A 26154-nucleotide genomic window follows, 5' to 3' on the forward strand; every position below is an offset into this window, starting at 1 on the left:
CATTTCTTTTTCACTGAACTTACTACGGTATTATTTGAGGCTGTTACCAACATTTATCTTTTAGAGAGCACAACAAGGCAACCACATTCTCAAAAAGACTTTGTTCAATGAAAAATCTTGCGTATAAAAAATCAGCTAAATATCTTGCACCCAGATGGCAAAGCAGCTACAGTTTAATTAATCCACCTTAAGTCACTGAGTGTTCAGTATGGCTAATAACATTTTGAATAATTGCATGCACAAAAGTTTTGAATTTCATTAGCAAAACAAAGCCGAACCAATAGAAGGCAGGTAGGGGAAACAACCTGCTAATTACTCAGATGTGTGGCTGCATTGCTTGTACATAGTTGCATTGCCAGTTTTAAAAAAAAAATCACTGTTTTAAAATGTCTCAATGGTAGTCATTCCGAGTTGTTCGCTCGGTAATTTTCTTCGCATCGCAGCGATTTTCCGCTAATTGCGCATGCGCAATGTTCGCACTGCGACTGCGCTAAGTAAATTTGCTATGCAGTTAGGTATTTTGCTTACGGCATTACGAGGTTTTTTCTTCGTTCTGGTGATCGTAATGTGATTGACAGGAAGTGGGTGTTTCTGTGCGGAAACTGGCAGTTTTATGGGAGTGTGTGAAAAAACGCTTCCGTTTCTGAGAAAAACGCGGGAGTGGCTGGAGAAACGGGGGAGTGTCTGGGCGAACGCTGGGTGTGTTTGTGACGTCAAACCAGGAACGAAACTGACTGAACTGATCGCAGTTGCCGAGTAAGTGTGGAGCTACTCAGAAACTGCTAAGAAGTGTCTATTCGCAATTCTGCTAATCTTTCGTTCGCAATTTTACTATGCTAAGATTCACTCCCAGTAGGCGGCGGCTTAGCGTGTGCAAAGCTGCTAAAAGCAGCTTGCGAGCAAACAACTCGGAATGAGGGCCAATATACAGTAAAAATGGCACATAACCCAATCTGCAGTGGATAAAAAATAAATATATATATATATATATATATATATATATATATATATATATAAAAACTCTCTCAAACATTGGAGCTGATTCCGCTTATTATGGTAAGCAGCAGTGGTTGGGTTGTGGCGGTAGTCACTCTCGCTGCTGCTTACTTACACTGTATGTTAATGCTGCAGGTGGCGTTGTGTGTAAAGGTGCCCTTGCATGCTTGTGTGATCTGCTGCTACATCTGTGGAGAACATCAGCTATCTATCTGAGTAACGCTCACGTCACTCTGGGTGTGTGGGCCCATTCACCCTGCTGGGAGCCAGGAAGTCTGCGTTGGAAGACACAGATCCTGTCCTCGACACCCACCCCCCCTCATTTGGTAGAATGCTGCCTGGTGCTGCTCCTGCCCCGCCCATAAGCGGCAGCAGTCTGATTTACAGGGGCCAATGTGTGCAAGGACGCAGGACCCTTTCTGCACATGCGCAATGCACCTACAAACGGATTTGTAAGTAACATACATAGTAACATAGTTAATGAGGTTGAAAAGAGGCAAAATGCCCATCGGGTTCAACCTGTATTCTGTATTAGCTGAGTTCATTATAATGTCACTGCTGAAGTAATGTTTTATGTCTAGTTAACAACTATAAATCATGTTCTTCCCAGATAATCAAAGTCAATATTTTAAATGCTATATCCGTGCATATCTTTTTCAGTCAGAAATGTATACAATCCGTTATTAAATGCATTTACAGAGTCCGCCATTACCACCTTCTCTGGCAGGGAATTCCAAATTCTTATTGCCCTAACAGTGAAGAACCCTTTGCTACGTTGCATATGGAATTTTCTCTCCTCTAGCCTCAGCGCAAGTAAGCCATCGGGGTTAGTTACAAATCCAAGGCTCTTTGTTTCGACATCCAATGTCAGGGGTGGGATGAAATTAGTGAATGAGTCGCAGAGAAGTTGGCCATAATTGCTTCCACATTGTATGTATGGGACTAAATGTGTATATTCGCCCATATGCAGAGCTGTATGCATATATCACTGCGTCAGCACCCTATACATATACTTAGGGTCTAATTAAGATCTGAGTGCAGCAGCAAATTGTTAGCAAATGGTCAAAACCATGGCCCTCATTCCGAGTTGTTCGCTCGCAAGGCGATTTTAGCAGTATTGCACACGCTAAGCCGCCGCCTACTGGGAGTGAATCTTAGCTTCTTAAAATTGCGAACGATGTATTCGCAATATTGCGATTACACACCTCGTAGCAGTTTCAGAGTAGCTTCAGACTTACTCGGCATCTGCGATCAGTTCAGTGCTTGTCGTTCCTGGTTTGACGTCACAAACACACCCAGCGTTCGCCCAGACACTCCTCCGTTTCTCCAGCCACTCCCGCGTTTTTTCCGGAAACGGTAGCGTTTTTATCCACACGCCCATAAAACGCCGTGTTTCCGCCCAGTAACACCCATTTCCTGTCAATCACACTACGATCGCCGGAGCGAAGAAAAAGCCGTGAGTAAAAATCCTATCTTCATAGCAAATTTACTTGGCGCAGTCGCAGTGCGGACATTGCGCATGTGCACTAAGCGGAAAATCGCTGCGATGCGAAGAAATTTACCGAGCGAACAACTCGGAATGAGGGCCCATGTGCACTGCAGGGGGGGCAGATATAACATGTGCAGAGAGAATTAGATTTGGGAGGGTTATTTTGTTTCTGTGCAGGGTAAATGCTGGCTGCTTTATTTTTACGCTGCAATTAAGATTTCAGTTTGAACACACCCCACCCATATCTAACTCTATCTGCACGTTATATCTGCGCCCCCTGCAGTGCACATGGTTTTGCCCAACTGCTAATAAGTTTGCTGCTGCTATAGGATCTCAATTACCCCCTTAGACTGAAATAAGTCCTCATTATCAGTGAGAACTTGTACCAGCCTAAGCTTGGTACAAAAGATACACCTGGAAACAGAACTATTTAGGCTTCTGTCCAACCCTGCACAGCCCGCTGTTGGGTCAACACCCACTCTATGAACTTTGCCTACAAGGGAACGCCTTGCTACGGCATGGTTACGCTTTTCAGTCGCCAATGGAGATGCAATTAAAATGTGTACTATTCTGCATTGCTCGTGCTTGTGTATGCTTAGTTCTGCAAAATGTGCAGTGCAAATACTGTAACATGCAGAAATGCATCAGCCTTTTGTGTATATGTTGCTTGAAACTGTTGATCATTCTACATTTTTAACATGTTTTCAGCAAAAAAACATTTGAATTAATTAATTTCTTTGAATTGGCAGTTATTGAAAACTGTGAGAATGTATATTTTCAGAAGTAGGTCAAGAAAAAATAATGAATTACTAGGTTACCTGAATTTGGACAGAGGCATTGCTGGGGGGTTAACCTGGAGCACCTAGAAACCATTGCCATATATGCCTCCTTATGAGGACAAATGAATGATCAAATAAAGTGCCCTATGTTTATTTATTGGATCTATGTGTGCCTTATTTAAACGCAGTACAACGGGGGTAATTTCAAGTTGATCGCAGCAGGAAATTTTTTAGCAGTTGGGCAAAACCATGTGCACTGCAGGGGGGGCAGATATAACATGTGCAGAGAGAGTTAGATTTGGTTGGGTTATTTTGTTTCTGTGCAGGGTAAATACTGGCTGCTTTATTTTTACACTGCAAATTAGATTGCAGATTGAACACACCACACCGAAATCTAACTCTCTCTGTACGTTATATCTGCCTCCCCTGCAGTGCACATGGTTTTGCCCAATTGCTATCAAAAATCCTGCTGCGATCAACTTGGAATTACCCCCAACATGCGTATTAATTAAATCGCTAGCCTGCCTTAACTAACCCACGATTTCCACACATTGTGTTTATTTTGAAGAGCAAGCACTCTCTAGGAGAAGGCTTTTTTCCTACTATCACTAATTCAGCTGCAGTTTTCTACTTATCTATGCTGTAAAACATTTTTTTATAAATAATTAGCTAATATAGTATTCTACTGCCTAGATCGGGATACTTTGGGAAACATTAACTACAAGGTACAGAAGCAGATGATGAGACCCAAATTACTTAGTGAATAATCTACATGTTTTTTAGTATTAGTTTCAGTTTACATTGGATATGTTAGCTAATGGAAATTTGGGAAACCTATTGGATACTCTGCTGACCCCAAATTCTGTCCTGGTACCACAAAAAAAAAAGTCTTCCTCCTTATGCCAGGGATTCCTGGTGTATGCACTAAAAGATGTAACGCTGCTACGCACTTCTGATGGGAAGGGAGTGAGTCTGTGTTAAGCCGGGCATACACAGCAGATAAAATGCCTGTCAGACCGACAGGCATTTTAACTGACAGCCTTGGACAGTACTCAGGGAAATACACTGAGATCTCTCACAGTGTATTGACCATGATAATGGCGCTAGGCCCCCAAGGAGGAGACATTTCACCCTTACTTGCCATGTGTGGGGAAAAAGGAGATTTATGGTAAGAACTTACCTTTGTTAAATCACTTTCTGCGAGGTACACTGGGTTCCACATGGAATAACATCGGGGTGTAGAGTAGGATCTTGATCCAGGCACCAACAGGCTAAAAGCTTTGACTGTTCCCAGAATTCATAGCGCCGCCTCCTCTATAACCCCGCCACCGTGCACAGGAGCTCAGTTTTTTTACCCAGTCCAATGCAGTAGCAGGTAAAAGAGACGACAACCGTTAGTAACCACGTTCACCGCATTCTCATGACAGGACCCAAAGAAGCTAAGTGCGTCAGGGCGGGCGCCCTGTGGAACCCAGTGTACCTCGCAGAAAGAGATTTAACAACGGTAAGTTCTTATCATAAATCTCCTTTTCTGCTGCGGGGTACACTGGGGTTCCACACTGTCCTAAAGCAGTTCCTCATGGGAGGGGATGCATTGTAGCGGGCACAAGAACCCGGCGTCCAAAGGAAGCATCCTGGGAGGCGGAAGTATCGAAGGCATAGAACCTAATGAACGTGTTCACGGAGGACCACGTCGCCGCCTTGCACAATTGTTCAAGGGTCGCACCACGGCGGGCCGCCCAAGAAGGTCCAACTGACCGAGTAGAAGGAGCCTTGATAGTAGCAGGAGCTGGACGACCAGCCTTCACATAAGCATGTGCAATCACCATTCTAATCCATCTGGCCAGGGTCTGCTTGTGAGCAGGCCAGCCACGTTTGTGAAAACCAAACAGTACAAAGAGAGAATTAGCCTTTCTAATAGAAGCTGTTCTCTTCACATAGATACGGAGAGCCCGTACCACAGCCAAAGACCGGTCTTTGGAAGACAATTCAGGAGAGCCAAAGGCCGGTACCACAATCTCCTGATTAAGGTGGAAAGAAGACACCACCGTAGGTAGATACCCAGGACGCGTTCGAAGAACAGCCCGGTCACGGTGGAAAATCAGATAGGGGGACCTACACAACAAGGTACCCAATTCCGATACCCGTCCAGCAGAGACAATAGCCAGCAGAAACAAGACCTTAAGAGAAAGCCACTTAAGGTCTGCAAATTCAAGAGGATCAATCGAAGACTCTTGCAATGCCTCCAGAACCACCGACAAATCCCAAGGAGCCACAGGCGGGACGTAAGGAGGTTGAATCCGTAACACACCTGAGTGAATGTATGAACATCAGGCAGAGTCGCAATTTTTCTCTGAAACCAAACCGACAAGGCAGAAATATGAACCTTGAGGGAGGCCAGGCGAAAGCCTAAGTCCAGGCCCTGTTGTAGAAAGGCCAAAGGTTTGGACGTACTAAACTTGTAAGCGTTATAATTGTTATCCCCGCACCAAGCAAAGTAGGAATTCCAGACCCTATGGTTAATCCGAGCCGAAGCTGGTTTCCGGGCCTTAAACATGGTTTGAATGACTGCCTCAGAAAATCCCTTGGCCCTTAGAACTGAAGCTTCAAGAGCTACGCCATCAAAGACAATCAGGCCAAATCCTGATATACACAAGGGACCTGAACGAGGAGGTCTGGGCGCTGTGGAAGTAGAAGGGGAAGCTCTATCGAAAGACCCTGAAGGTCTGAGACCCAATGCCGTCTGGGCCACGCTGGGGCAATCAGAAGCAAAAGTCCTCCTTCTTGCTTGAACTTCCTTATTACCCTGGGCAGAAGTGACACCGGAGGGAACACGTACAGCAGCTGAAAGTTCCATGGAATTGCCAGTGCGTCCACGAACGCTGCTTGAGGATCCCTTGTCCTTGATCCGAAGACCAGAACCTTGTGATTGTGTCGAGACGCCATCAGGTCTACATCTGGGAGACCCCACTTGTCCATTAGGAGTTGAAATACTTCTGGATGGAGGCTCCACTCTCCGGCGTGTACTTCCTGACGACTGAGGAAGTCCGATTCTCAGTTTAGGACCCCCGGAATGAACACTGCGGATATGGCTGGCAGACGGCGAATCCTTGATGCTTCCCTCATTGCCATGCGCCTTCCAGTGCCATCTTGATGATTTATGTACGCCACCAATGGGTCGTTGTCCGACTGTACCTGAACAGGCCTGTTCTGTATTAAATGCTGGGTCAGGTTCAGAGCATTGAACACCGCCCGCAGTTCCAGTTCCTTGGTCCACCGATCCTGTAGGTGGTTTTGCTCCAACACCGCGCCCCAACCTCTCAGACTGGCATCTGTCGTCAGGAGGACCCAGCTGGAGATCCAGAAGGGATGACCCCTGCTCAATCGATGGTCCTGCAGCCACCAGCTCAGTGACAGATGGACCCCCGGAGACAAGGTGATCATGTGAGACCTGATCCGGTGAGGCAGGCCGTCTCACTTGGCTAGAATCAGTTTCTGTAGAAGGCGGGAATGGAATTGAGCGTACTCCACCATGTCGAAAGCCGACACCATGAGACCTAGCACTTGCATCGCCGAGTGTAGCGACACTTGCGGACAAGATAGGAAACAACGAAGCCTGTCCTGAAGTTTCAGGCCCTTCTCCTGAGACAAGAACAACTCTGGTTGTGAGTGTCCAACAATGCCCCTAGGTGCACCATGCTCTGAGCAGGGACCAGGGAAGATTTCTTCCAGTTGATGAGCCACCCGTGGGCTTGCAGAAAATAAGAATTTACTTACCGATAATTCTATTTCTCGGAGTCCGTAGTGGATGCTGGGGTTCCTGAAAGGACCATGGGGAATAGCGGCTCCGCAGGAGACAGGGCACAAAAAAGTAAAGCTTTACTAGGTCAGGTGGTGTGCACTGGCTCCTCCCCCTATGACCCTCCTCCAGACTCCAGTTAGGTACTGTGCCCGGACGAGCATACACAATAAGGGAGGCATTTTGAATCCCGGGTAAGACTCATACCAGCCACACCAATCACACCGTACAACTTGTGATCTAAACCCAGTTAACAGTATGACAACAGAAAGGGCCTCTTAAAGATGGCTCCTTAACAATAACCCGAATTAGTTAACAATAACTATGTACAAGTATTGCAGATAATCCGCACTTGGGATGGGCGCCCAGCATCCACTACGGACTCCGAGAAATAGAATTATCGGTAAGTAAATTCTTATTTTCTCTATCGTCCTAAGTGGATGCTGGGGTTCCTGAAAGGACCATGGGGATTATACCAAAGCTCCCAAACGGGCGGGAGAGTGCGGATGACTCTGCAGCACCGAATGAGAGAACTCCAGGTCCTCCTTTGCCAGGGTATCAAATTTGTAAAATTTTACAAACGTGTTCTCCCCCGACCACGTAGCTGCTCGGCAGAGTTGTAATGCCGAGACCCCTCGGGCAGCCGCCCAAGATGAGCCCACCTTCCTTGTGGAGTGGGCTTTTACAGTTTTAGGCTGTGGCAGGCCTGCCACAGAATGTGCAAGTTGAATTGTGTTACAAATCCAACGAGCAATCGACTGCTTAGAAGCAGGTGCGCCCAACTTGTTGGGTGCATACAATATAAACAGCGAGTCAGATTTTCTGACTCCAGCCGTCCTTGCAATGTATATTTTTAAGGCTCTGACAACGTCCAACAACTTGGAGTCCTCCAAGTCGCTAGTGGCCGCAGGCACCACAATAGGTTGGTTCAGATGAAATGCTGATACCACTTTAGGGAGAAAATGCGGACGAGTCCGCAGTTCTGCCCTATCCGAATGGAAGATTAGATAAGGACTTTTATAAGATAAAGCCGCCAATTCAGATACTCTCCTGGCAGAGGCCAGGGCTAGTAACATAGTCACTTTCAATGTGAGATATTTCAAATCCACCTTTTTCAATGGTTCAAACCAATGGGATTTGAGGAAATCTAAAACTACATTTAGATCCCACGGTGCCACCGGAGGCACCACAGGAGGCTGTATATGCAGTACTCCCTTGACAAAAGTCTGGACCTCAGGGACAGAGGCCAATTCTTTTTGGAAGAATATTGACAGGGCCGAAATTTGAACCTTAATGGATCCCAATTTGAGACCCATAGATAATCCTGATTGCAGGAAATGTAGGAAACGACCCAGTTGGAATTCCTCCGTCGGAACCCTCCGATCCTCGCACCACGCTACATATTTTCGCCAAATGCGGTGATAATGTTTCACGGTGACTTCCTTCCGTGCCTTAATCAAGGTAGGAATGACTTCTTCTGGAATGCCTTTCCCTTTTAGGATCTGGCGTTCAACCGCCATGCCGTCAAACGCAGCCGCGGTAAGTCTTGAAAAAGACAGGGACCCTGCTGTAGCAGGTCCCTTCTCAGAGGTAGAGGCCACGGTTCGTCCGTGAGCATCTCTTGAAGTTCCGGATACCAAGTCCTTCTCGGCCAATCCGGAACCACTAGTATTGTTCTTACTCTTCTTTGCCGTATGATCTTCAATACCTTTGGTATGAGCGGCAGAGGAGGAAACACATACACTGACTGGTACACCCAAGGAGTTACCAGTGCGTCCACAGCTATTGCCTGTGGATCTCTTGACCTGGCGCAATATTTGTCCAGTTTCTTGTTGAGGCGAGACGCCATCATGTCTACAATTTGTCTTTCCCAACGGTCTATCAACATGTTGAAGACTTCTGGATGTAGACCCCACTCTCCCGGATGAAGATCGTGTCTGCTGAGGAAGTCTGCTTCCCAGTTGTCCACGCCCGGGATGAACACTGCTGACAGTGCTATCACGTGATTCTCCGCCCAGCGAAGAATCTTGGCAGCTTCTGCCATTGCACTCCTGCTTCTTGTGCCGCCCTGCCTGTTTACATGGGCGACCGCCGTGATGTTGTCCGACTGAATCAACACCGGCTTTCCTTGCAGGAGAAGTTCCGCCTGGCTTAGAGCATTGTAGATTGCTCTTAGTTCCAGAATGTTTATGTGAAGAGACTTTTCCAGACTCGTCCATACTCCCTGGAAGTTTCTTCCTTGTGTGACTGCTCCCCAGCCTCTCAGGCTGGCGTCCGTGGTCACCAGGATCCAATCCTGAATGCCGAATCTGCGGCCTTCTAATAGGTGAGCCTTCTGCAACCACCACAGAAGTGACACCCTTGTCTTTGGTGACAGGGTTATTCGCAGGTGCATCTGCAGATGCGACCCTGACCATTTGTCCAACAGATCCCTTTGGAATATTCTTGCATGGAATCTGCCGAATGGAATTGCTTCGTAAGAAGCCACCATTTTTCCCAGGACTCTTGTGCATTGATGTACTGACACTTTTCCTGGTTTTAGGAGGTTCCTGACCAGATCGGATAACTCCTTGGCTTTTTCCTCTGGAAGGAAAACCTTTTTCTGAACCGTGTCCAGAATCATTCCTAGGAACAGCAGACGAGTTGTCGGGATTAAATGGGATTTTGGAATATTCAGAATCCACCCGTGTTGTCTTAGCACCTCTTGAGGTAGTGCTAAAGCTGTCTCCAGCTGTTCTCTGGACCTTGCCCTTATTAGGAGATCGTCCAAGTATGGGATAACTAATACGCCTTTTCTTCGAAGAAGAATCATCATCTCGGCCATTACCTTGGTAAAGACCCGAGGCGCCGTGGACAATCCGAACGGCAGCGTCTGAAACTGATAGTGACAGTTTTGAACAATGAACCTGAGGTACCCCTGGTGTGCGGGGTAAATCGGAACGTGTAGATACGCATCCTTGATGTCCAAGGATACCATAAAGTCCCCTTCTTCCAGGTTCGCTATCACTGCTCTGAGTGACTCCATCTTGAACTTGAACTTTTTTATGTAGAGGTTCAAGGACTTCAGATTTAGAATAGGCCTTACCGAGCCATCCGGCTTCGGTACCACAAATAGAGTGGAATAATACCCCTTTCCTTGTTGTAATAGGGGTACTTTGACTATCACCTGCTGAGCGTACAGCTTGTGAATGGCTTCCAACACCCTCTCCCTTTCGGAAGAGACGGTTGGTAAGGCAGACTTCAGGAAACGATGAGGAGGATCCGTCTCTAATTCCAACCTGTACCCCTGAGATATTATCTGCAGGATCCAGGGGTCTACCTGCGAGTGAGCCCACTGCGCGCTGTAATTTTTGAGACGGCCCCCCACTGTCCCCGAGTCCGCTTGAGAGGCCCCAGCGTCATGCTGAGGTTTTTGCAGGAGCCGGGGAGGGCTTCTGTTCCTGGGAAGGAGCTGCCTGTTGGTGTCTCTTCCCTCTTCCTCTGCCTCGTGGCAGATACGACAAGCCCTTTGCTCTCTTATTTTTGTAGGAGCGAAAAGGCTGCGGTTGAAAGGTCGGTGCCTTTCTCTGTTGGGGAGTGACTTGAGGTAAAAAAGTGGATTTCCCGGCAGTAGCCGTGGCCACCAAGTCTGATAGACCAACTCCAAATAACTCCTCCCCTTTATACGGCAAAACCTCCATGTGACGTTTTGAATCCGCATCGCCTGTCCACTGTCGTGTCCATAAGGCTCTTCTGGCTGAAATGGACATAGCACTCACCCGAGATGCCAGTGTGCAAATATCCCTCTGTGCATCACGCATATAGATAAATGCATCCTTTATTTGTTCTAACGACAGTAAAACATTGTCCCTATCTAGGGTATCAATATTTTCAATCAGGGATTCTGACCAAACTACTCCAGCACTGCACATCCAGGCAGTTGCTATAGCTGGTCGTAGTATAACACCTGCATGTGTGTATATATTCTTTTGAATAACTTCCATCTTTCTATCTGATGGATCCTTAAGTGCGGCCGTCTCAGGAGAGGGTAACGCCACTTGTTTGGATAAGCGTGTGAGCGCCTTGTCCACCTTAGGGGGTGTTTCCCAGCGCGCCCTAACCTCTGGCGGGAAAGGGTATAATGCCAATAACTTTTTTGAAATTATCAACTTTTTATCAGGAGCAACCCACGCTTCATCACACACGTCATTTAATTCTTCTGATTCAGGAAAAACTGTTTGTAGTTTTTTCACACCATACATAATACCCTGTTTTACGGTATCTGTAGTATCAGCTAAATGTAACGTCTCCTTCATTGCCAAAATCATATAACGTGTGGCCCTACTGGAAAATACGTTTGAATTTCTACCGTCGTCACTGGAATCAGTGCCCGTGTCTGGGTCTGTGTCGACCGACTGAGGCAAAGGGCGTTTTACAGCCCCTGACGGTGTTTGAGGCGCCTGGACAGGCATTAATTGATTGTCCGGCCGCCTCATGTCCTCCACTGACTGTTTAAGGGAAGATAAACCATCACGTAATTCCACAAATAAAGGCATCCATTCTGGTGTCGACCCCCTGGGGGGTGACATCTGCATATTTGGCAATTGCTCCGCCTCCACACCAATATCGTCCTCATACATGTCGACACCACGTACCGACACACACCGCAAACTCACAGGGAATGCTCTAATGAAGACAGGACCCACTAGCCCTTTTGGGGAGACAGAGGGAGAGTCTGCCAGCACACACCACAAAGCGCTATATATACAAGGGATATCCTTATATTAAGTGCTCCCTTATAGCTGCTTTAATATATATATATATAGCCATTAATGTGCCCCCCCTCTCTGTTTTACCCTGTTTCTGTAGTGCAGTGCAGGGGAGAGACCTGGGAGCCGTTCTGACCAGCGGAGCTGTGACAGAAAATGGCGCCGTGTGCTGAGGAGATAGGCCCCGCCCCTTTTTCGGCGGGTTCTTCTCCCGCTATTTTTCCAGTCAGGCAGGGGTTAAATATCTCCATATAGCCCCTATGGGCTATATGTGAGGTATTTTTAGCCTTGTATAAGGTTTATATTTGCCTCTCAGAGCGCCCCCCCCCCAGCGCTCTGCACCCTCAGTGACTGCCCAGTGAAGTGTGCTGAGAGGAAAATGGCGCACAGCTGCAGTGCTGTGCGCTACCTTATGAAGACTGAGGAGTCTTCAGCCGCCGGTTTCCGGACCTCTTCACGCTTCAGCATCTGCAAGGGGGTCGGCGGCGCGGCTCCGGGACCGGACTCCACGGCTGGGCCTGTGTTCGATCCCTCTGGAGCTAATGGTGTCCAGTAGCCAAGCAGCAAATCCACTCTGCATGCAGGTGAGTTTACTACTTTCCCCCTAAGTCCCACGTTGCAGTGATCCTGTTGCCAGCAGGACTCACTGTAAAGAAAAAAACCTAAACTAAACTTTCTCTAAGCAGCTCTTTAGGAGAGCCACCTAGATTGCACCCTTCTCGTTCGGGCACAAAATCTAACAGGAGTCTGGAGGAGGGTCATAGGGGGAGGAGCCAGTGCACACCACCTGACCTAGTAAAGCTTTACTTTTTTGTGCCCTGTCTCCTGCGGAGCCGCTATTCCCCATGGTCCTTTCAGGAACCCCAGCATCCACTTAGGACGATAGAGAAACTGGAGCGACAGATCCAGATGACGTAGGAGAATTTCTGGGGAATTTGCCAGGATCAACAAGTCGTCCAGATACGGGAGGATCCTGACCCCTTGACGGCGAAGTACAGCCGTCATTACCGCCATGACCTTTGTGAAGACACGCAGGGTCGTGGTCAAACCAAAAACCAAAAGGTAAAGCCCGAAATTGATAATGGAGGTTGCCCACAGCAAACCTCAGGTACTGCTGATGTGACATTGCAATAGGAATATGCAGGTAAGCATCCTGTATGTCCAGGGAGACCATATAATCCCCAGGCTTCAAGGCCAGAACAAAAGAGCGAAGAGTTTCCATACGATACTTGGAGACCCTCACAAATTTATTCATGGACTTGATGTTGAGAATGGGCCGAGAGGACCCATTCGGTTTCGGGACTAGGAACAGCGGTGAAAAGTACCCCTTGCCTCTCTGAGCCAGAGGCACCTGTACTACCACTCCTGTGTCCAGGAGGGACTGTACCACCGAATGAAGAGTTTTTGCCTTCACTTGATCTGAAGGGACGTCTGTCAGGCAAAATCGATGAGGGGAATGATTCTTGAAGGATATGGCATATCTGCGAGTGACGACTTCCTGTACCCAGGCGTCGGAAGTGGTCTTCAACTATTTTAGTTGGCCTCCCACTCTGGGATCCCCCAGAGGGAGGCCTGCCCCGTCATGCAGCAGGCTTGTCAGTTTTGGAAGCAGGCTGACGGGCAGCCCAGGCACATTTAGGCTTGGGCTTAGCGGTTTTGGAAGTGCGAGCCTGTTTCGGGCACGCCTGACCTTTTGCTTTACCTGAAGGACGAAAGGAGCGAAAGGAAGTACTCTTACCCTTCAGCTCCGAAGGAGCATTAGTAGGTAGACACGCTGTTTTAGCAGAAGCTAAGTCAGCCACTATCTTGTTGAGGTCCTCTCCAAAAAGAATGTCTCCCTTAAAAGGGAGCACCTCCAGGGTTTTCTTAGAGTCCAGGTCCACAGACCAGGACCGTAGCCATAGGATCCGGCGAGCCAAAATGGACGTAGTAGAAGCCTTGGCCACCAGAACACCAGCATCAGAAGCCGCCTCCTTAATGTAATGAGATGCTGTGACAATATACGAGAGACACTGTCTAGCATTATCAGAAAAGTTAGAAGGCAGCTCTGCTTCCACCTCCGGAGCCCACGCTTCAATAGCCTCTGCAGCCCATGTCGCTGCAATAGTGGGCCAATGCACAGCACCTGCGAGGGTGTAAATCGCCTTTAAGCAACCCTCCACACGCTTATCCGTCAGTTCTTTCAGAGAAGTGACGGTAGTTACAGGCAGAGCTGAGGATACCACCTGCAGCGCCACTTGCAAATTGACTGGCAGGGGTGTTTCCCAATTTTTACTTAGCTCCGCAGCGAGAGGATAGCGAGCTAGCATCTTCTTGTGAGGTGTGAATTTCTTTCCTGGATTTTCCCAGGATTCCTGACGTATGTCAACTAAATGGTCAGAGTGAGGTAAAACTTGTTTAACGACCTTCTGCCGCTTAAACCTGTCCGGTTTCTTAGAGGTAGCATCAGGCTCTGGGTCATCAGCAATTTGAAGAATCAGTGTGATAGCCTCCAATTAGTCAGGAACATCCATCTGTGAGACAGATTCCCCATCAGAAGTATCTGGATCAGAGTCTGTGGGGTCAGTATACACGCCATCCTCATCAGACGAGGTGTCTGGGACGTGGGTGGATTGTGAATAAGTAATGGTCCGCTTAGAGGACACCTTGGTCTTAGGCGGGTGAGGGTTAGATTTCTGTTTAGACAATGAGTGGTTCAATTGCTGTAACTGAGTGGACAGTTGATCTGCCCATGGCGGATTAACCACAGGGACAATATGAAGTTGTACTGGCACGTGAGGTCCCATAGGGGGCATAAGTCTAGTTACCAGCGTACTTAATAATGTGGAGAAAGTAGCCCAAGGCGGGTCATTATGAACCCCCGTTGCTACAGACCCACTGGGGGTAGAGAACCCCCAGAACCTGAACCCTCTGCTGCTATGTTCTCCTCTAATGTGTCTGCAGCATCACCACCACGCATTGTGGGATCAGCCCCAGCTCAGTCACCCCTTGTAGCTAACATACCTGAAAGCTCAATTCACGGGCAACCCAGTACAATATCAGCAGGATAATACCTTAACAAGAACCCTCTGTGCAGTGTATTAGCACAAACAGAGAGTTCAAGAGGTATATGGTGACTGAAAATCACCGAGAAAAATACAAAGTATATCCTGTGAAACACCTATATGAACTAATACCCCTGACGCACTTAGCTTCCTGCAGGGTACAGAATATAGGGATAGCAATCTGAGTGAGATACACGGAATGGAAGTCACGCAGCAGCTGTATATGCACACACACAGAGTCACATGTACAATGCAGAAATTATGACATTTTATTTATTTATTAGCAGTTTCTTATATAGCGCAGCATATTCCGTTGCGCTTTACAATTAGAACAACAGTTATAGACCAAAACTGGGCAAAGACAGACAGACATAGAGGTAGGAAGGCCCTGCTCGCAAGCTTACAATCTACAGAGAAATAGGCATTGATACACAAGGATAGATGCTACCTGTTACATAATGGTTCTCCAGATTGCTAGGTTCTTAGTGGGTTGTATGATATGATCACCCAGCAATGTTAGAAGACAAAATGTGAGGTTATGCGGACTGTACAGAGGGGATGTAACTGGATAGGGAAGCATTGAAGGTTATGTGTGTGGGTCAGGAATTTGGTAGGCTTGTCTGAAGAGATGAGTTTTCAGGGTACGTTTAAAGGTTTGGAGACTAGAGGAGAGTCTTATTGTGCGTGGGAGGGCATTCCACAGAGTGGGTGAAGCCCGGGTAAAGTCCTGTAATTTTGAGTGGGAACAGGTAATACATGTGGATGAGAGACACAGATCCTGTGTAGAGCGGAGGGGTCTGGTAGGGAGATATTTTGAGATGAGTGAGGAGATGTATGATGGTGCAGTTTGGTTAATAGCCTTGTATGTAAGTAAAAGTATTTTATATTTGACACGGTAGAATACCGGTAACCAATGGAGGGACTGACAAGAGTGGATCAGCAGATGAAGAACGTCTGGCGAGGAAGATTAGCCTTGCAGCTGCATTTAAAATGGATTGAAGTGGTGAGAGCCTATGTTTGGGAAGACCAGTAAGGAGACTATTACAATAATCAATGCGGGAGATGATGAGTGCATGGATTAGAGTTTTTGCAGTGTCTTGTGTAAGATAAGGGCGTATTGTGGATATGTTTTTAAGGTGCATGTAACATGATTTAGAGTCAGATTGAATATGTGGAACAAAGGACAGTTCAGAGTCAAGGATGACACCTAGGCAGCGAGCTTGTGGGGGAGGGTGGATAGTTGCATTGTCAACAGTTATGGCGATATCAGGTTGGTAACTACTCTTAGCTGGTGGGAAAATAATTAATTCTGTTTTGGAAATGTTGAGTTTGAGGTGGCGAGTTGACATCCAAGATGAAATGGCAGACAGGCATCCAGTGACACGAGCCAATACAGATGGTGATAAATCTGGGGAGGATAGGTAGATTTGAGTATCATCAGCGTACAAATGATACTAAAATCCGAAGGAGCTGATTAGTTTACCAAGAGAGGAGGTATAGATTGAGAAAAGCAGAGGACCTAAGACTGAGCCTTGCGGTACTCCAACTGATAGAGGTAGAGAAGAGGAGGTAGAATCAGAGAAGTGAACACTGAAAGATCGATTAGATAGGTAGGATGAGAACCAAGTAAGGGCTGTGTCCTGAAGACCTAGGGACTCTAGTGTTTGTATGAGAAGAGAGTGGTCAACAGTGTCAAACGCAGCAGAGAGATCTAGAAGAATAAGTAGTGTGTAATGGCCTTTTGATCTAGCAGTGGCTAGATCATTCACTACTTTGGTCAGTGCCGTCTCTGTGGAGTGTTGGGCACGAAAGCCTGACTGAAGTGGGTCCAATAAGTTATGGGAGTTAAGAAAGTGTGTAAGGCAAGTGTAGGCAAGTCTCTCAAGTAGCTTGGAGGGACTGGGTAGCTGAGAAATGGGACGGTAGTTAGAGAGTGTGTTTGGGTCAGAGTTGTGTTTTTTTAGAATGGGAGTAATCACTGCATGTTTAAACAGAGATGGAAAGATGCCAGTAGAGAGAGAGATTACAGATTTTAGTTAAGGTTGGGATAAGCACAGGAAACAAACTTTTAGTGACCTGTGAGGGTACAGGATCAAGAGGAGAGGTAGTGGAGTAGGAGGATTAAAAGAGTGTTGATACTTCATCTTCACTTGTGGGATCAAATGAAGAGAAAGTGCCAGAGGGTTCAGATAGGGAATTGAGCAGGTCATTGGCTGAGTTAGAGCATACAATTTCATCTCGGATTTTATCAATCTTATCCTTGAAGTAGGAAGCAAGTTCTTGTGCACTGATAGTAGCTAGTGGGGGAGGTGAGGGAGGGTAAAGAAGTGATTTAAATGTATTAAAAAGTCGCTTGGGGTTGGTGGCATGAGATGAGAGTTTGGAAATATGTTTGTTTGGCAGTGTCCAGGGCCCGACGATAGGAGTGGTAGGTAGTCTTATATGTGAGAAAGTCACTTGGATTCTGAGATTTCCGCCACTGACGTTCTACTTTACGTGACAGTTTTTGTAGGTGTCTTGTTGATTTAGAGTGGCATAGTTGGCATCTAAGCCTACGTGGAGTGTGATGGGTAGCTGGAGCAGCTTCATCAAGGGCACTCTCTAGGGTCTGGTGCAGGTGGGATACAGCAGTGTCAGGTGTGGTGAATGTAGAGATTGGTGAGAGAAGTTGTTGCAGAGAAGTGGAAAGTTGTTGAAAATTTATATTGTTAGTATTTCAGTGTTAGAGGAGGCTTGCTTGGTTTTAGTGTCCTAGAATTTAAAGTAATAGAAGAGATTGTGAAGGTGATCAGGTTGTGATCAGAGAGAGGGTAAGGAGTGTTAATGAATTTGGAAATTGAGCAGAACCTGGTGAACACAAGAACAAGGCAGTGGCCCTCCTGGTGAGTAGAGGAGTCGGACCATTGGGTTAGGCCAAGAGAGGAGGTTAGAGAGAGGAGTTTGGATGCATGAACAGATTGTGGACTGTCAAGAGCTATATTGAAATCGCCCATAATGATGGTGGAGATGTCAGAGGATAAGAAGTGTGGGAGCCAGGCAGAAAAATCTTCTAGAAATTGTTGTTTAGGTTGCCCAGGAGGGCGATCGATAGCTGCAACACACAGAGAGAAGGGGGTGAAAATCCTGATAGAGTGAACTTCAAATGATGTGAATGCGAGTGATGGAACCTGAGGTAGAACAGTGTATGTGAAAAACTGTGACAGTAAGATTCCATCCCCACCACCTTTACATTTATTAGGCCTAGATGTGTGTGTGAAGTGGAAACCACCGTGTGACAGTGCTGCAGGGGAGGCCGTGTCTGATTGTGTGAGCCATGTTTCAGTTATAGCCAGCAGATTAAAGTTGTGAGATATGAAGAGGTCATGGATGGATGTAAATTTGTTGCAAACAGAGCGTGCATTCAATAAGGCACATGCAATAAAACTGCACTGGACTAGCAATACTAAGTAATACTAAGTATAGCTATACACTCATTAGCTATATCAATGCACAGTAAATACTGGATGTATATCCCAGGGTACTTGTACTACATAACCCTGACTAAATGCACTGTTTCTTAACTAACACTGTCAACAGACATGTAGAATACTTAAGTGTCCTGTAAAATGCACAGCGCTGACATGCAGGCGGCTTTACAGAGGAGGATTTGCCCAAACAGTCCCAGGATCAGCTCAGCATGTGAAGATGGTGCCCAAACGTTGACAGGGAGTGAGGGAGAGAGAGAGATGCAGCTCCAGCGCTGGAACATTTACTCTAAATGGCACCCAGGGACTGGGGCAGGGGCTGCAGGTCAGGGCCTTAACCCCTTGCTGGATTTCACCACCAGGTACTGTGGGCCATAGACAAACGTTTTTTAGTAAAACCGACCTGTGCCTTTGCCCTGGTGGTCTAGTGGGGTCCCTGTACTGCCACAGTGTCCACACCGGCCGCGCTGGATCGTAATTTACAGCGGGTCACGCCGAGGGGACCCACTTACCTCCTCCCTGAGTGCGGCCACGCGATCCAGGAGAACAGCGGTCGTGTGTGACTAACAGGAAGAAAACCAGAGCCTCCACTGTAAGTACCTGGCAACCAGGACGCGGGAGTGTACAGCATCGCTGGGGGAGGTGATGGAGCTGCAGCAGGAGATGTCTGACTGACATCTAACACTTACAGTGCCTCTGCTGCAGCACTTGAAGTCTTCATTTTTCTTTAAAAAGCTTCTTCATAGGGCTGCTGGAGCAGCCCCCCATTCTATGCCTGCTTACCGCATGGTTTCAATGGTTGACATATTCTAACCAAGCTGGTGTTGCTGACCCGTATCTGTGAAATTATAATTCATATGCTGCTCTAAGCAGACCCAAAGAGGGTTCAGTGGGATCACCAAAGAAGTGGAAAAGTGTAGTGCACCTGCACTTTAGAATACTTTGTGATGCCAGATAATCCATTTATTTCCATATTTTTTCATTTGATGCTCCCCGTGCTCCCTACTGATCAGCCCTTTGAACGTTTCAGCAGCAATTTCTCACAGAGGTAATTCCTGCTAAGACTTACAGGGAGGAATTTAAAAGAATGTTTTAACAGTTGCAAGAGAATTACATTATCAGCAGAAAGCGTATGCCTGTCAGATCTTCCATTACAAATAAAAATATTCAATTCCATTTAATTGCAGTGCTTCCGCAGATGTCTGAGCTACTAGACTAGTCTTTGATGTCAGCAGGTACCTGTACAAACCTAAAATGCAAGACAGCTAGACATTGGATGCATTTGTTCAGTAAACACAATTAAATATTTATTAATCACACAGGTAAAAGTTATATTTAAAAAAGAGAGCATATTGCCAAATGAAACTTTCAAGTGTGAATGTTGGATTTTTTCTATTTTTTTTCCGTTCATTCTTTGGGGGAAGGGAAGGTTATTTTGCAAACCATAACTATAAACTCTGGAAATACAACAGCCATGTACATAAATCATAATTTTACAAGTAATATGAGATATGTTATACATTATTTACATTGGAGCTGATACAGTCCCACATGCAGCCCAGAATCAGTTGAAAATAACAGTTGCCCAGTGCCCCAGATGCTGCAGCCTAATTGACAGGCTGCAGGCATTTCGGAGTGTGAAGGGAGAGTGTTTCAGAAAATGGGGGTAAGTCACCCCCACTTTCTGCGCATACCAAGGTCAAGTCCTTGGATGCAGTTTTACTGGCCCAGAAGCTGGACATTCTGAGGTTACGCAGAAGCCCGATTCGGCACTCAATGGTCATGATGTTGATCTGATGCTCTGTCTACGGACTAAGCAGCAAATCTGAAAATCCACAGGTTGGCGTCTTTTTACACAAGACGCCTAATGTGGCTTTTGGATATTTTACATAGCTGTGCATATGAAGACACAGCAGCAGTGCCATTAGCGACTTCCTCTCAATAAGCCCCATTGTCAGACAATTATTAAATTGTTCCTGACTTAAATGAGAAATTAATACGTTGCTGTTATAGAATTAAGAAACTTGCAGCATCACTGTGACATCAGAAAACCACTACCAAAGCGTTTCAAGCCGCACAGGCTCTTTTTTAAGGTATACCTTGAAATAGAGATTGTGTGGCTTGAAACGCGTCTGTAGTGACTGTGACTTGCTAAGGACCATCAGGAGAAGGGATCGGTTTATTTGGTTAAAGCATTGGAGCCCAGCAGGGTGCGTAGTCCGGACTGCACTCTGCTCACTTACCACCAGTGGCTCCATCTTCATTAACTGGGTAAGCCTCATACCGTCCTGCTCTATTGGGATGATTGAGAACATTTTCCATTTACCAAATGCTTTTTGGATATTTAACAAGCTTTTTAGATCATGCTGTTTCAAACAAGTGTTTGAAATATATGCAGGATTAAGGGTTTTTACATTCTTCAGTATTTTTATATAATTTCCGTGATTGTCTTTGTATTGATGCTGTTGACACCTGAGGTGTCTTTTTAATTTATGTTGTCTTGTCCTATGTTATACAAATAAATAATTATTTTTAGAACACTCTAGCGCCCATTGTGGATTACCACACCATTTTCATTGCTTCACATTGTGGTCCAGGGGAGACCATAGTAATTCCACACAGGCAGCAAAGGAGGGTTGCGCAGTAGGGCCCTACTACACATTTGTTTATAATGCTTAATGAAGTCTATTTGTGTAACACCTGAAATAGATAAGGACATTGGTTTTCATGTTTTGCAGTTCATAAAATCACAACTTGATGCAAGGACTTCAAGGCAGAAACTGAAATTGCTCTTAGAAACATATTATTTGATGTCATCAATTAACTACCAAATCTGCTAATAGCATCTTTTAACACAAAGTACTTGGACACTGCATGGTAATCCTTGCTGACATTCTTGCAGAGCTCTTGGGTTCTGCAATTTGCACAAGCAAGGTTGGAGTACAGCTGTATTTGTGCATTATGAAGTAAATCTCACTCTTCATTCTCTCTAGAATCCCAAATCACAAGTTTACTCTGGCAATGCCATTGTAAAAAGGGTTCATTGGCAATGCCAGGAGGAAAGCTCATACAAAGAATACATAAAACATATCCTCAAAGAGAATACTAATTCCCACTCAGTGACTTTACAATAAATTCTGTTTTAACAGGTGGATGTGCTAAATCAGAAAACTGCTGAGGAGAAGACAAATCATCTTTTATTGTTGTGATCCCTTTCAGGGATGCAATACATTTGGCTATTTGTTTAAAGCAGTAGCAGTAGAACTATAGCAAAATAAATATTTTTGCTCTGTTGCTATTCCTGTTTTTATTATGAAAATGTACTGTTCCAACAGTGGAGCCCTGGCAATCTTAGGGCCTAATTCAGCATGGAACGCATCTACGTTGCGTTCACATGCTGAAACCCTTCAGGAGTGTGCGCATGAGCAGAATTCACACTGCGCACAGTCAGATGCGACGGCATCTTACATATGCGAACGCCTCTGCCCAGCTGACTGGCAGAGGCATTCACAGGGCAAGAGGGGACGTCGACGCAACGTTTTTGAGGCGGCGATGTGGCACGGTGGGGGCACGGTCCAGACAATGCAGGCATGTCCGGTACATTTGCGGGGCAGGCCTTGGAGGTTGCGTGATGTAACACGCCGCCGCTGTGAGCCTAAACATTGCAGGTTGCAGTCTGCCTTCGCCCAGGTCAGGGCGGACTTGTCCTGTGCTGGGCGTCACCCCGCATGCTAGTGTAAAGGGTTGCACTTGTGCAATTTTTCGCACAACTGTAAACCATGCTGAATTAGGCCCTTAGTCACCAAATATGCAAAATTTGTCCACTCAGTTCTTGATTAGTGTTTTCAACCAGTGCATCCTGACCATTTATCAGATGTTGATAGGAAGAAAAAAAACAAAACCTTAATTTGAAATAAAATTGTCCTTCTCTATCACTGCATGTTCAAGCAGATTTTCCCAAAGTCAATTTCAATAGTGGCTAACAAACAACAAGTTATTTTATCTTTTTCAACTAGGCCATGCTAGAATTTGTTTTTCATTTTCGGCTAACAACCATCTCCACCACCTTTGCATTTACAAGTTAAAAATAAACACAGTAGAGTTAAAGAAAGCATAACATAAAATGCAGTTAAAAACTAAGTCACAACCATTAACGAGTGAATAGCTAATGGACTTTACAGTCACAACACAAAGCAATCTTGAACATTTTTTTTGTGTGTGCTATTTGTGCAGTCAAGAGGTTAAAAGAAAAAGTCAATACTCACTATAGGAAGGAGTGAACACATATCTAGTAATAATGCTGGTCTGGTGAACCACTCATAAAATATAAATACATTACAGTTCCTAATGCTGTACCTGAGGTTCTTGAGGTGGCTTGGGTAATGCATTGAGGGCCTCTTGCAGTTTCACTTGCAGTTGGCTAATATGTTGTTCCTTTTGATGTAGCTGTTCAGTGAGAGCAATATTACTTTGCCGCAGTTGAGTCTCACTGGACTTTGCTGTTTCATAACATGCATTCAAGTCATTATAAATCTGAGAAAAGAAAAGAATAAAAAAAAAACCTAAACTATTAGTACATATCCTTTCATGGTTTCAGGAAATAACATTTTGCAATCTAAAGTGAATTGTATCTGGGCTCGATGCAATTCTGCATGTTGTTAATAGCGCCGTGAAGGAGGTCCTTGAGCTATTCAATTGATCGCACTGTTATGCCCGACGAGTTGATTACTACTCGCACCCCTCCTGAGGAGCGAGTAGAAATCAGACTAAACAAGTGACGCAATGCTGTTTTCGGTTCAGTGTGGCGCAAGCAACACATGCCGGTTCTCGCGAATAAATACCCGGTTTAAGGTGTGAAAACTGGCATCTCCCGACTAGCGATGAGGACAATTAAATAGCCCCGGGACCTCCTTCCCAGGGCTATTAACATTGCGCAGAACTGAATCAAGCCCTCTGAGACAAAAGAATGTGATGTTTATGTTCTAACTATGTATTTCTACAAAACATTTTTATTCGTATTTATTAAGGTTATTACAGAACCATTTTAAAAACTACAAAGGAACTTAGACTCCAAACCATGTTACAAAACAGTCATGTGTGTAGTTCTAGCTTTCTAACAAAAGTTCTATTATATGAGAAGTACACTAAGCTGTAGAATCCTTGGACTCTGCTGAAAGCTGCTCTGCTTTGAAAACACAAGTCAATTACATATCGCTACTTCACAAAACGTGTCCAATCGGTTTGACAGCTGGGGGATTTTGCGCCACTTCAACTCAACACCCTAAACTCTTTGCCTTTTCCTCAAACCTTTCCTGAACAATATTTTGCTCTGTGGCAGGGTGCATTATGTTGCTGAAAGAGGCCACTGCCATAAGGGAACACCACTACCAGGAAGGAGTGCACTTGAACGGCAATGATGTTTAGGTAGGTGGTACTGTACGTGTAAAGTAACATCCACAAGAATGCCAGGACATTTCCCTGAGCATCACACTGCCTCCGACAGTTTGCCTTCTTTTCCATAGTGCATCCTTTGATCCATGATCCACTTCTGATGCTCACATGAGTCAGCATGTGCACTCTGACCAGTCTGCATCTACGCAGCAATCTGCAATGCACTGTGTGTGTTCTGACACCTTTTTATCACAGCCAGCATGAACTTTTTCAGTAATTTGTGTTACAGTAGCACCTCTGTGGGATAGGACAAGACAGGTAAACCTTCCCTCCTCACATACATAAATGAGCCTTGGGTGCCCATGAACCTGGGGCCAGTTCTGATATGGATGCAGGAGAGGGGCTGCACACAGATTCACGATTATTGGGCTTTGCGATGTCGACCGTAGTAAACCTCTGCTGCTGCCTGATTGACGCCAGCTACAAATAGTTGCAGCCTGGCGCCGCATGCTGTGATGCAACATGCCACATTGCAGTAAGACAAGCATGGCTAGATCTGTATGTACCCTCTGTGCCACTCACGGATGTGGATCATTAAATTGACAGTGTCAAGGTCGACAATGTTTGTGTCGACCATTATAGGTCAAGTCACTAGATCGACAGGGTTTGAAGGTCGACAGAGTTTCTAGGTTGACATGTGCTATGTCGACAGGTAAAATGGTCGACATGAGTTTTTTCTTCTTCTATTTTTTGGGTTGTATTCTGCGTACAGTGACCGGGAAGCCGAATCAGTGCACTGTGTCCCCTCTAATGGCTCGCGAGCTTCGGGCAAGGTGCATCGCTTTGCTCGACCAGCATACCGGCGCCGGGAGGCCGGCCGCCGGCTTACCGACAGTGTGGCGAGCGCAAATGAGCCCCTTGCGGGCTCGCTGCGCTCGCCACGCTACGGGCACGGTGGCGCGCTACACTATTTTATTCTCCCTCCAGGGGGGTCGTGGACCTCCACGAGGGAGAATAAGTGTCGGAATGCCGGCTGTCGGGCTCCCGGCGCCGGTATGCTGGTCGCCGGGAGCCCGACCGCCGGCATACTGAAGACCACCCGACAAACTGATGCACTCTGTATCCCTAACACACTGGCCCTTTTATAAATACTGACACACAATCTGTTTCTCTCACGTGTAAGGACGCAGTAGCGATGTTAACATCATCCAAACAGAAATCAGGATCACAGTCTGCAGCGCGGCAACAGAGAGGCGGGCCATGTGGGCTGAGCCCAGCAGCAGCTGGAAGATTCGTTTCCACAGCAGCAGCTGTCAGGTTCCGCTAACATGGTCACACACAATGCGATCATGTCTAGGAAAGCCTGGCTTCGCTAAGTAAGTGGTTAAAAGCACATACTGTATTTGAGATGTCTTGACTCACAAGTAATTGCATTTTAAACTGCAGTCTTTGGAATGAACCAGTTTCTGTCCTGACACAATGGTCAGAAGTCAAGTGGATACAAATTAAAATAAATGCCATATTTTACTACAGTGCCATGTGAAATATTTTTTTTTTTGTCTAAAATCCCCAGTAGACTGCAAAGCCTGCAAATAAAATAATTTGCAAAAAAAAAAAAAAAAAGGAAAGTGGACTAAAGGGCCCTACACACTAATAGATTTTAATGAATAAGAACACGTTCATATCGTTTAGTGTGTAGGAACCAACGATGCGCGGCACCGCGCTAGTTCATCGCTGGTGCCCAGTCGCTTATGCATGCAGGCCAATATGGACGAGATTGTCCATATTAACATGCACTGGTATGGAGCCGGGTGACGGTGGGAACTTCACTCCCCCCCGTCACTGCCCCCCCACCACCACCCCCCGCCGCCGGGTCGGGCAGCTCGGCGGTGGATCACCAAATGTGTAGGGGCCTTTAGCAGTGATTAATAAATATGGTACATACAGGTTCACACATCTTAACTAATTGTTTGGTAACAGATCTACATTTGATATTCTGTAAACAATGAAATCATACTTTTTGGTATGAGATGGACTCAGAGGTATGAGCATCTTCCTGACTTCTCAGTACTTTCTGTGTGTCCATATTGAGCGACTGTAGCTGCTGTATGAGTTCAGCCTGTTGTGCAGCATGCTCGTTACTTTGTTTGTAAAGGTTCTGAAGTTCCCGCAATTCTTTACTGTTGAAAAAAATAAAAAACACATGGGAAAAAGAAAAATGTAAAAATGCAAATCTAACAAATATAAGCATGAGGATTTTTCTTAATTTGCTCAAAACATTTAAGTTTGCAGCCTGTCGTCAATTGATCCCAATCTCTGCCAGTCCCTAGAGGCGTAACCCACAATTAAACCTCTAAAGTACAGAGGGTAACATGCAGAGAAGGACTGGCTTGTGAGAGCTACACCAAACCAGGCCTAATAAATATACACTAGTATGTTTGACC

General features: G+C 45.9%; 1 protein-coding gene across 1 annotated transcript in view; it reads right to left on the minus strand.

The window, feature by feature from the left end:
• Window positions 1-26154, minus strand: part of CNTLN (centlein) — a 761842-nt gene that overhangs the window by 520232 nt on the left and 215456 nt on the right. The window contains exons 7-8 of the mRNA XM_063954396.1: window positions 25728-25890; window positions 22676-22852 (exon numbers count right to left, since the gene is read on the minus strand). Of these exons, the coding sequence (XP_063810466.1) occupies window positions 22676-22852; window positions 25728-25890 (340 nt within the window). The remainder of the gene's footprint in view (window positions 1-22675; window positions 22853-25727; window positions 25891-26154) is intronic.

The sequence above is a fragment of the Pseudophryne corroboree genome, chromosome 1 (genome assembly GCF_028390025.1).
Source record: "Pseudophryne corroboree isolate aPseCor3 chromosome 1, aPseCor3.hap2, whole genome shotgun sequence".
NCBI classification, from domain to species: Eukaryota; Metazoa; Chordata; class Amphibia; order Anura; family Myobatrachidae; genus Pseudophryne; species Pseudophryne corroboree.